This window comes from Haliotis cracherodii, unplaced genomic scaffold (assembly GCF_022045235.1).
Source record: "Haliotis cracherodii isolate W230 unplaced genomic scaffold, xgHalCrac1.p SCAF_4, whole genome shotgun sequence".
In the NCBI taxonomy this organism is placed as follows: Eukaryota; Metazoa; Mollusca; class Gastropoda; order Lepetellida; family Haliotidae; genus Haliotis; species Haliotis cracherodii.
In genome coordinates this window covers 4,505,819-4,517,966 of record NW_027266297.1, presented here as the reverse complement: position 1 = coordinate 4,517,966, position 12,148 = coordinate 4,505,819, and the positions used below count along the sequence as shown (strand labels likewise).

General features: G+C 50.1%; 2 protein-coding genes across 2 annotated transcripts; both read left to right on the top strand.

The window, feature by feature from the left end:
- Positions 1–1,109: 1,109 nt before the first annotated feature.
- Positions 1,110–5,364, top strand: LOC139478407 (uncharacterized). Its single transcript, XM_071260853.1, has 3 exons — positions 1,110–2,942; positions 3,055–4,018; positions 5,009–5,364. The coding sequence occupies exons 1-3, from the start codon at positions 1,110–1,112 to the stop codon at positions 5,362–5,364; spliced, it is 3,153 nt and encodes a 1,050-aa protein (XP_071116954.1).
- Positions 5,365–5,860: 496 nt separating this feature from the next.
- Positions 5,861–7,186, top strand: LOC139480075 (uncharacterized). Its single transcript, XM_071263055.1, has 2 exons — positions 5,861–6,339; positions 6,438–7,186. The coding sequence occupies exons 1-2, from the start codon at positions 5,861–5,863 to the stop codon at positions 6,940–6,942; spliced, it is 984 nt and encodes a 327-aa protein (XP_071119156.1). The 3' UTR covers positions 6,943–7,186.
- The last annotated feature ends 4,962 nt before the right edge of the window (positions 7,187–12,148 follow it).

Below are 12,148 nucleotides of genomic sequence, written 5' to 3'. Positions count from 1 at the left end.
ATCGTCGAAGGGGTACTTGCTGTCATCTGGGTATACCATCTGGGTATGTCATCAGGGTGCCCACCGTGACACCACTTGTAGGGTCCAAAAAAAGAAAAGCTTGTAGGAAACAGGAAGCGGAAACAGATTGAACCATCCACAACAACAGCAGTAGACAAACGGGAACTTGAACGGGAACTGGAACGGGAACTTGAACGGGGAACTGGAACGGGAACTTGAACGGGAACGCAGGACACGGGAAACGTCGTCCTCCTAGGCAGCCGGCTCTGCTACGTCATTCGTGTACCTCTGTTTCTCTTCGCAGAGATAGTGTAGTTGTAGTTGCTTCTGGTGTTTCACCAGCCCGGTTAGCTTGAGGTAATCGCAGTCTGGGGACCACTTGTGATGTGCCGCCCAAGGATTGTCGTGGGGTGCCCATTGTCTCAGCCGCACACCACATTGGAAACAGCACACACCATCGGCACCCTGAGTGTAGACAAAGCCCGCATGAGCCATCTCTTCAGCAGTCTGATACATTTGCGTGGGCCACGTCTCAAACGAAGCGAGCCTTCTTTCAAAGCGCAGATAATAGTGCGATGGCGTTTGACTGAGCAGTGACACCGCCTCCTCGGCATGACTCTTACTCCAACATCCACGAGTATCTGTACCCTCCATTCCCACATCTTCGCCACGCGTCGTCGTCGTCGTACCACTCTTCTTTGTTTCAGCCATTCTTGATTTTATCACATCAATTTTACAAGTGACACTAACCCATTCGAATCCACTCTTGTTTTATGGGGGAAGAACCGGATCGAAATGGGCTGCTTCCTGGTTGGTCCAAAACGCAACGCACCGATTGGTTCGTTCCGGGGCCTGGCCTGCACCTCGGTTTTCCAAAACGACCCGACCCCTGTGTTTCTTTTCCATAGGAAATGGATTTTACCTTGGGAGAGAAAGCACAACTCGGGTCGGGTGCTGTCTTCTGATTGGTCGAGGCTGTCTTCTGATTGGTCGACAATCCAGGCTTCGGATTGGTCCGATTTCGATCCTGTTTTGGGGAAGGGTTGTCCATCCATCAGACGTTCAGACCCTCTTAGAGTACAGACGTTCATCAGACACACATCGCTATCATGACGAGCAACCAAAGTACGCCCTATCGTTTGGAGAGGAAAGATACCACCCGCTCCAGACGGTTAAGAACTGCTAATCAGACCTATCGTTTGACTTTCAACCCAGACTACTTGGACACCGTACCACCGGAACGCGTCCCCCTGGAACTGCCAGCTTTATTTGACAGGGTGATCGATGACTTTTATGAACAGATGTCAGGTCAGAAGGGAGATCGTATTGGTCTAGGTATCGATCATCCCGCTTTGAACACCCCCATACGGATTCCCTTTCGACGTTTTGAAGATCTCCATGGGCCAGATATTTTGCAGGCCGTGGAAAAAGTCCAACAGTCCAACAAAGACCTGAACATCGATGCCACCATGGATGTGACTTTAGTACACGTCGCAGATCCCGACAGGTTAGGATCGGGCAGTGGTGCTCCCCGGCTGAAAAACGTGATTGGACTCGAAGCTTTTTTAACACGCAAAAGGTGCATCGTACGGATCAAGAACGAAGATCAATCCTGTTTGGCACGGGCCCTGGTGGTGGCACAGCATTATGCCCACAAACCCCATCCTCTGACCCCAGCATGGAAAGCCCAGTTAGTGAGACTGACGAGAACGAATCGCGTCGACGTTCAAGGCCTACGGGCACGGGCCTTGTTTCGACGCCTTGGCCTGCCTGAAGGTCCCTGTCGGGGGCTGGACGACCTCGCACGCGTGGGACGGGCCTTGACCCTCCTGCATTATCAACTGAAAGTCTACAGTCAAGAGGTGGGTCAGAGACTGTTGTACAAGTGTGATGAGGCTCCACCTCACGCCAGGGTGCTGCATCTATACCATCATGATCAGCACTACGATGTCATCACTTCCATGTCCGCTTTTTACGGGTCTGTCCATTACTGCGAACGCTGCGACAAACGTTACGACCATCCCGAAAAACATCCCTGCACCAAGGAATACCGCTGTCACAACTGCTTCTACTCTAGCTATTGCGGACCCCAGGAAGAGCTCGGGATCCCTTGCTTGACATGTCAAGGTTGGTTCCCCAATCCAACGTGTTACACCCGGCATCTCCAGTCACCGTCAGAGGGAAAACCCAGCACCTGTCAATCGATTCACAGGTGCCCGAACTGTTTTCAGCTGGTCCGCGTCTTGGAGACTCCCATGGTTCACCACGAGTGCTTCGACGAAGAACATCCCTGCTTGGTGTGCCGAGAACCCATGACCCCAGACCATCGCTGTTACATGACGCCTCTCCGTGAAGAAAACGAGGTGGAGGAGGAGGAGGGGGAGGGGGAGGGGGGAGAGGAAACGGAGAAGGAGGGGGAAGAGGAACAACATTACGTACGAGACGACGTCCAATACGTCTTCTACGATTTTGAATGCATGCAAGACACGGGGGAGCACATTCCAAATTTGTGCGTGGTGCAACTAGGATGTGGACGATGCATCAGTGAAGTGAGCAAGAACTTGTGCGAACACTGCCCATGGAGAGAAGAAGGGTATGGTCCCAGCCGTGAGATCGTGTTTCGAGGGCCCACCACGCGACATGATGTGTGTGTGTGGTTGACCACGTTGTGTGAAATACCCAAGAAGAAGCCCAACCCGGAGGAAGAGGAGGTCAGCACACGCAAGGGGACAACAGCCCCCCTGGGGAAAAAAAGAAAACGGGATGGCACCCCCTCAAGAAAGGACGCTACCAAACGTCAACGGCATGCATCACCCCAGCAGGAGGCGGAGGAGACGGAAGAGGTGGAGGAGGTGGAAGAGGTCATGGAAGTGGAGAAAACAAAGAAGCCAAAGAACAAGAACACCTCCTGCCATACAGTCCCGAAGGAGGATCGCATTTATGTGATGGCCCACAATGCACGATCCTATGATTTACACTTAATCCTGAAGGGCCTGTCCCCCCTCCTGGTGACACTCCCCCACCAAGATTCGACATGGCCAACAAATTTTGCAGATGACCCTGGGACGGCTGTGTTTCGAAGACAGCTTAAATTTCATCCCTTACCCCCTGAAAGCCTTTCCCAAGAGCTTTGGGTTGAAAGAAATGAAGAAAGGGTACTTTCCACACTTTTTCAATACGAGAGTCAATCAGACCTACAGAGGTCCCTATCCACCAGCCGTCACGTACGATCCCGATGGCATGTCTCCCGCGGAACGCTCAGCCTTCCTCCAGTGGCATACCCAAAAAGTGCAAGAAGGAGCCTTGTTCGACTTACAAGAAGAACTTTTAGCTTACTGCCAGAGCGATGTGGACATTTTGAGACGGGGATGCGCCGACTTCCGACAGAACGCCATCCACTCGGTGGGTATGGATCCCTTTGTGGAAGTGATGACAGCTGCTGCGTTCACCATGAAATCCTTCCGAAAACACGACCTGAAACACAATACCATCGCCATTCTTCCACCTCAAGGCTACCAACCCAAGAGAAACTATTCCCAGGCCTGTATGCACTGGCTCCACTCTCTGATGGAAAGGGACCCCCATCTGCACCTCCAGCACGCCAGGAATGGCGGTGAAAAAGAGTTCACCTGTGGAGAGGGCCAACATCGGTACAGCGTGGATGGGTACGATCCAGCGACAGGCACCGTCTACGAATTCCTGGGCTGTTTCTGGCATGGGTGCAAGACCTGTCACAAGACCCGACGTGGAGAACCGCATCCCGTCCTGGGCACGTCGTTGGGAGCCCGTTACACCGACACCCACTACCGCTTGAGTCTCTTGAGTCAACACCCTGAGGTGAAACGGATCGTCGCCCTGTGGGAGCACGAGTTTACGAAAATGCAACGGGAGGACTCCGCTCTACGTGCTTTCTTGCAGGGACCCCACTGTCGTCACGTCCCCGGGCCGCTCAACCCTCGCGACGCCTTCTATGGAGGACGCACCAATGCCACGCGATTATGCTACGAAGCCCAAGAAGGTGAAACCATCAAGTACATTGATATTTGTTCCCTTTATCCCTACATTTGTAAGACCGGAGCGTTTCCCACGGGACACCCGACCCTTCTCCATCAACCCCCTGTGGACACGTTGTTTGAACTGAAAGGCCTGATCCAATGCCGTGTCCTACCCCCGAAACGACTCTACCATCCGCTACTGCCTTACAGATCGGGTGGCAAACTGCTCTGTCCTTTGTGCCGTACGTGTGCCGATACCCGGTCAGACTCCCCCTGCGAGCACACGGACGAAGAGAGGTCATGGGTGGGGACGTACGCCACCGTAGAACTCCAGGAAGCCGTGAAGAAGTATGACTACCGGGTGCTTCAGATCTACGACGTTTGGCATTTTGACACCTTTGCACAGCATGACCCCGACACCCAGCAAGTGGGACTCTTTGACACTTACATCGATCGACATTTCAAGGAGAAGCTCGAAGCCAGCGGATACCCCGAAGGATGTACGGATCACGACGCTTACATCCAGGAGATCTACGACAAAGAAGGCATTCGGTTGGACAAGGACCGCATCGAAAAAAATCCAGGACGCCGCACGATTGCCAAGATGCAACTGAATTCGCTCTGGGGCAAGTTTGGGCAACGGGTAGACTACAGTCAGAACGTCTATATGAACGATCCTGCACAGTACTTTGCCTTGTGGAGGGATGACCGCAATACCATCGAGGATGTGACCGTTGTCAACGAACACATGGTGGAAGTGACCTATACCCAGCAGAAAGAATTCCAAACCCCTCATTCTCATTTCAATGTCGCCATCGCTGCTTGGGTCACCGCCCAAGCACGTCTCAAGCTGTACGAGACCCTTGCCCTGGTGGGCCGCAGGGTCTTGTACTTTGACACGGACAGCGTCATTTACATTCATCGACCCCACGACGCGAATCCAGAGCTGGGTCATTCGTTGGGTGAGTTTACGGATGAACTGGACGGAAACACCATCAAGACGTTTGTGTCAGGAGGTCCCAAAAACTATGGCTATGAGTTAATGAACCCCAGACCCGATGGAACGCGCACGACCTGCAAAGTGCGAGGGTTCACTTTGAATTACCGAAACCAACGCCATCTCAACTTTGACACCATGAAAGGACTGATACTGGGACAACGGTCTGGGAAAGAGGAGGAAGAGAAAATCAGTTTGGATTACCCTCATCAGATCATTCGAAAAGGACCTCGGCACGAAAACGCACTCGTGACCCGTCCCACCCGAAAAGACTATCGTACCGTGTACGACAAGCGACGTGTCGTCTACGACGAAACCACAGGCCTACCTGTAGACACGCTCCCCTTTGGGTACAGAGACGACTTTCTATAATTTTTTGCATGACAAGGGGATCGAAACTGAATCGACATGAACCCCTTACAGAAAAAAAAATAAACGGATCGAAATCGGACCAATCCGAAGCCTGGGTTGTCGACCAATCAGAGACCGTGCTCGAGCCATGGTGGGCTCTGATTGGTCGAACCGAGGTTGTGCTTTCTCTCTCACGCTACAAGCCTAACCCTATGGAAAAGAAACACAAGGGTCGGTCCAGTTTGGAAAAATGGAGACTCAGACCAGACACCGGAACGGACCAATCAGAAAGCAGGACCTCCGTGGCTTTTAATACGCCCGATGCTCTCCGGTCATCACTTTTCACTGAACGGACCAAGCAACCACATCGCCCCCTCTGATTGATGTTCCTCACGTTGTGTTGGTTGTTGGCGTTTTATCTGGAAGAAACACGTGTTTGGAGAGAGTACCATCAAGTGTTGACACACCTCCGTGAAGACTTGGAAAGAAACAACAACGAACAGAACATCCGGACATCATGTCGAAACGGTTGAATGACAAGACACGAAGCGACATGAGTGGCCAAGGAAGCAGTGGAGATGGGAACGGTGACATGACTGCTGAACTGTGGGGTGAAGTGTACGACTTGCTGTGTTTAAAGATGAAGACCGACGACGCGTACGCCAAGTTACGTGCGAAGGGCGACAACCTGATGTCCGAACAGATACGTTCAAAGATGAGGAAGCTGACTGAACCCGAGAAAGGCACATCGAAGAAGACGATAAAGAAGATCCAGAAGAAAAAGACAAGCAAGCCCACAGCCGTTGTGATCCCCACAGCAGCAGCAACACCCACCACCACCACCACCACCACCACCACCACAGCAGCAACAGCAACAACGGCTGCAGCGACCACAGACATCGAAACGATGGGGACATCCTTTTTGAAACCTGCAACGCCTGCAAAAAGACGATCACGGAAGAAATTATCTCTGAAGATCTCTCCTCAAGAACAGCTGTAAGTACCCTTGCTCTTCTTTGTCTCAGTCATTCTTGATGTGATTCATATTCATGACCTATTCCTATGATAAATGGACTCTGTCCTATGATTGACAGGACCCCTGATGTCAGTTCAACCCAGGCCGTGCTAGAACAGTGGTGGGAACAAACCCCTCGGGAGCCCACCTATTCACCGAATGCCCCTGCTGTGACGATGGCGACGGGTGACCGTGAGGATCATGAAGCGCTCAAGCTGGCCACTCTCCCTTCCATGGATCTGGACACGCTCCCCCTGCTTGAGGCTTCTTGGTCACCAACATCCCCGGAAGATGTTCATGTCTACTCCTCAGGTACGCCCCTGGTTTGCGATGATAATGAAGATGACAACCACGTTGACCTGGATCCTTATGGAGAAGCTCAACTCACTCCCCTACAACGCGGATGTCGTATTTGCCGACACAACAACATGCTAAGATACATCAGTTGCAACAGCGGGCAAGTGATGTGTCATACCTGTGGTCTGGAGCTCATAGACTGTACTTGTAGTATGTTGACCTATGACCGCATAATGACACATGATGACATGCCTATCACATCTGCTGAGGATCACATCTTATGGTGATCCTCCTCTTCACTCGAAGAACTTGTCAACACGTAAGCTGCAACCGTGATCAAGTGATGTGTCATGTCTGTTTCAGGGAGACCATAGACTGTACGTGTTGAACGGATGGACCTCTCACAGGGTTGAGGGAGGACCACCTCTTATGGGCTTGAAGATGGAAGAGGAAAACGTTGTCGCGTTATTGTTGTTGTTGTAGGGACATGCAAAGCACTCCCTCCTCCATTGACTTTTCGTATTTCCGTTGTATCTGGTTGTGATTGGTTTTTTTCATGATTAAACAGTGATTGATTGAACTGACTCTTTGTGTCTTGATTGATCTCAACTCCAATAGAGTGCCGAACCGAGGGTAGAGGTTGAGTTGAGATGTCGTTGACGTTGTCTGTCCGTCTGTCTGTGCATCTGTCATGTCAGTGCACACCCAAGTGTAAAATTAAAATAAAAAATAGATAAAAGAGAAAGGCCATGCTTGAAAGATCAGCTGCCTGGTGTCGGTCATTCCAGTACGCATCGATCCCCACACCCCCTCCCCGTGTACCATGTCATGTCATGGATCGTGTCACGAATCATGCCGTGTGTCCGTCAACCCAAACACAGGATGACGTCACGTGATGAGGTGGAGGAGGTGGAAGCTAAGGTCATGACCTTCCGTGGAAGGGAGTAGGGTGGAGAGTTTCATAAAAGCAGGCGAACCCTCAGACCTTCTTTCAGTGAAGTCACCGTCATCATGGAGCAAAGACGTTCTATGAATGCCATGTCATCCTCCCGAGATGTCGTCACCGATTCCGAGTGGGTGTCTGAAAAGGCGAGAGAACAAGAAGCGAGAAAACGTTCCCTCTTTGGGGACGACACGTGGCGACTCAGTGACATTCTGGAGGGACCTTTTCCTTCTTACACCCTGTGTCATCCTTCTCATCCTCACTATGATTCATTTCAAGAACGTCTGAGATCTTTTAAAACGTGGCCTAAACAGATGACCCAGACCCCGTATGACATGGCCATGGCTGGCTATTTCTATCCAGGACAAGGTGACTGTGTGACCTGTTATTGCTGCGGTGTGGCACTCCGCCAATGGGAAGCCACAGACCAACCCTGGAAAGAACATCTGAAGCACGCCAAAGTGCCCTGCGAATACTTGTGTGTGTTTTGTCCTGATGGAGAAGTGAACGAAAAATACAGACGTTTGGTGTCCCAAGAAGCACGGAAGAGAAGAGTCGAGTGTCTTGTTCACCCCAAGTGACAACGTTTCTTTTTTCAAAGTGTACAGACGTTCATACCCCCCAGTGTTCACAAAAGTCACAGGGACGGTCCCCTCATCCTGTGACTTTTTGTTTTGTGGTGTTGGTTCATGTGAGCGAGGGGATTAAATTTTGTTTTAAAACTCATAGTCGTGTTCTGTGGTCTGTAGGATGAAGAAAAACAAAACAGGATCGAAATGCACACCCCGATAAAAAAAAACCGGATCGAAATGGGACCAATCCGAAGCCTGGGTTGTCGACCAATCAGAGACCGTGCTCGGGTCATGCGGGACTCTGAATGGTCGAACCGGGGTTGTGCTTTCTCTCCCATGGTAAAATCCATTTCCTATGGAAAAGAAACACAGGGGTCGGTCCGTTTTGGAAAACCGAGGTGCAGACCAGGCCCCGAAACGAACCAATCGGGGGCGCGGCCTGGGGAACCAATCAGGAGGGAGGGTGTCAGTGACTCTCCTATAAAAAACAAAACAAGAGCGAAGCCACTCACACACACACACACTGCATTCTATGAAACCCATCATGCCAGCTCGATACAGTTGTATGAAGTGCCAGACCGACAGTCACAGTTACCTGTACTGCCCTGAAGTGACATGCCTCGAGTGTGGCACTCAAGGTCACCGTCACTATGTCTGTCCGAAGATGAACAGTCAAGAGAAGCAGGAGAATCGGAACCTGGGTCCCTGTTACAACTGTGAAGCCATGGGTCATTTCGCTGCAGATTGCCCAGAACCCAGTCGAAAGAAGACTTCCCATCGCCTGGACCACTGTTACAACTGTCAAGCCCTGGGTCATTTCGCTGCAGATTGCCCAGAACCCAGTCGAAAGAAAACGTCAGCAACACCGTCCACGTCGACACCCGTGACACCCGTGGCACCCGTGACACCCGTGACACAAGTGGTTCATCTCATCGAAGACGTGCACGTCGATGTCCTCGACCTAAAAGAATGCCTCGCACAACTCCGGGCGGACATCACACTTCTTGTAGAGAAAAGAAAACGGGCCAGAAGCCTCTCAAGAAAGCACGCTTCAAAGCGCCGACGACACCTTCAGTCCGAGGATGAGATGGAAGTAGAGGATGAAGAAGAGAGATCATCTGAACAAAGTGACTAACGCATGGGACCATGCTACCCCACTGTTTTTTACCAGTGTCCCATCGTTTGCAGTTTTTCCAGTGTTCCAGTGTTCCAGTGTTCCTGACGTTTCCTGTCGTTTCCAGTTTCCAGTTTCCAGTTTGTTTTCCAACGGCCCTTTTCAGGGCCACCCATCTCTCCCGAAAGACAACTTTCCTCCTTTGCTTTGACGACCCTCCCACCCACCCACCCACACCATGAACCCGTCTCCTTCTCCTTTCCTTCCTCCCTCCCTCCCTTCACCACCACCACCCCTGGAGGCGCGCGCCACCGGACACGGAAGCGCCACCCTCTTGGAGGCGCGCGCCTCCGGACACGGAAGCGACGCCCTCTTGGAGGCGCGCGCCTCCGGACACGGAAGCGACGCCCTCTTGGAGGCGCACGCCACCGGACACGGAAGCGACGCCCTCTTGGAGGCGCACGCCACCGGAAACGGAAGCGACGCCCTCTTGGAGGCGCACGCACAGAGTCCCATCATGCACTGCGCAGGTCACGTGACCGGAAGTGACGTCACAGAGGATGTGCCGCCATCTTGGTTCCATAATCCTGAGTGGTTCCATAATCCTGAGGGGGTTCCATACAGAGGTACACAACTACTCCCGATAGATACTGAAGACGTGAAAATCACCAAGCTCGACTCTGCTTTCATGGTGTGTTAGTGACAGCTTCGAACCACGGCAAGGCCACCACCAGAAGAAGGAAACACAACCGTGATCAACACACAGCGTGTACCCCTAGCCAGCCATACGGAACGTTATTGTTCAATGTTAGGATGATGTGGGACACACGAATCAGACGTCAGACACTCTTCAAAGTAGTGTTTGTCGAGAAATCGTCATTTGGGGGATTTTATCGAACTGCCGTGTACGTTCTTTGAAAAACAAACACATTCGGAAACGGCGCCACAATGCGCTTCGAATGGGAAGTTGATGGCACAGCCGGGGTATCCAACGTTTAAGTCTAGATATCGTTCCAAATACTAGTATTTTAGACTGACTTCATTTACTCCACGCTGATTTGTTTACATTATTTCAAATTGAAAGTCGCGAAAGTGTTTGGGTACACTGCGCCCACGGGGATCCCAATCTATTGGTGGTCGTACAGGACAAATAGATATACCGTAAATCCTTGAATAGATGCCCTACGTTTATTCATTTTGAAAGGTCCCGAGACGTGGCGTTTATACACGGCCCGTGTTTAATATTTTCAGAAGGGACTTTTACATCGAAGCCTTGTGTGTTTTCCAAAGTTCTGTACCTCAAACTGATACTCAAACTCAAGGTGTCAGTGTAGGGTAGACTAAAATACGACCCGGCGTGTATTCAAGGCAGGGGCCGTTGGACCCGGCGTATATTCAAGCACGTCCGACTCGGCGTATATTAAAGCAGGGATCGTTTGTCCCGGCGTATATATTCAAGGATTTACGGTAGCTCGATCAATTTATAAAAAACATATATAGAATACAAAGCGAATGTGATGCGTGTGAATTTGAGGTCACGGTTATCCAATAAAAACGAATAAAACGAGGTCAACCTTGAACCACACGTGTGACGTACGAAGTTTGTATCTCAGCACCTGTCTCTTGACATACATACACCAACGGGATCGGATGGTCAGGCTCACTGACTTGGTTGATGCAAGTCATCGTATCCCAATTGCGTGTATCGATGCTCATGATGTTAATCACTAGATTGTCTGGTCCAGACTCCATTATTTACAAACCGCTGCCATATAGCTGAAATATTGCAGAGTGGGGCGTTAAACAACACACAAACAAGCAGTAGGTTTAGATGATGCACATAGCGGTAAATACAGATAAAAGTAACATATGGGTGTTCGCATAGCTCATCTGACCAGTCAACACGAGATACCATTTTGGAAAATTATCCGTTAGTTTGTAATATTTCCGTATTTCAAAATTGATATTATTGCTCATCGCATGTATCTTATTGAAAGTTTGTCGCATGTATCGTAATAAAATATTTGTAATATTTTTTGTTCAATTTCACCATTTTAATTTGTCAGAAAAAGCCTAAACATGGCCGACGATGTCTGTTCGTCATCCAGTGCGGCCTCCGACATGACATCGGCATTTGTTATTTAGCTGCGGGATGTTTGGGCCATTAAACCATTGGCGACACCTGCGTTTATGTTTCTCTGTTGTTTGTTGGTGACGCGACACTTAACCATAATCTAGCTATATGACGTTTTGGTTGTTGTTTAATCTCATTAAAATCAGATCTTAAAATCTAAGGTCTGATTGTAATGAGATTGGTTTGTTGTTTAACGTTGTAAATCAGCAATATTCCAGTGAGTGATTGAGTTGGGCTTTTGCACTATTCAATTGAGTGAGTGAGTGAGTGAGTAAGCATGGTTTTACGCCGCTTTTAGCAATAATCCAGCACTGTCACGGCGGGTGACACCAGCAATGGGCGTCACACATTGTCCCGATAGAGGAAATCGTTTAAAATTGATACACTGTTGAACCATCGCCCCCAAAAGTCCAGCTGTATGAGAACATCCTTTAAACAATCGAATCCAGACAATCCAGCGACTGACATCATGAGCATCGATCTCCGCTAATGGGATACGACAAGACGATATGCATCACTATTCAGCGATCGAGTCTTACCACCCGATCATTTTCGACAGGCGAAATTTGCTGGTGAGATTTGCGGAGGCTAATGTAATGTGTGTTCATATGTTTTTATAGATGACTTATAATGTGCTCTTTATTAACATTTGAGTTATATATTATGGTTAGATACTATAATAATAGGAAAACCCGTCGGGGCGATTTCACATGAGTAACCTCCCTTCCCT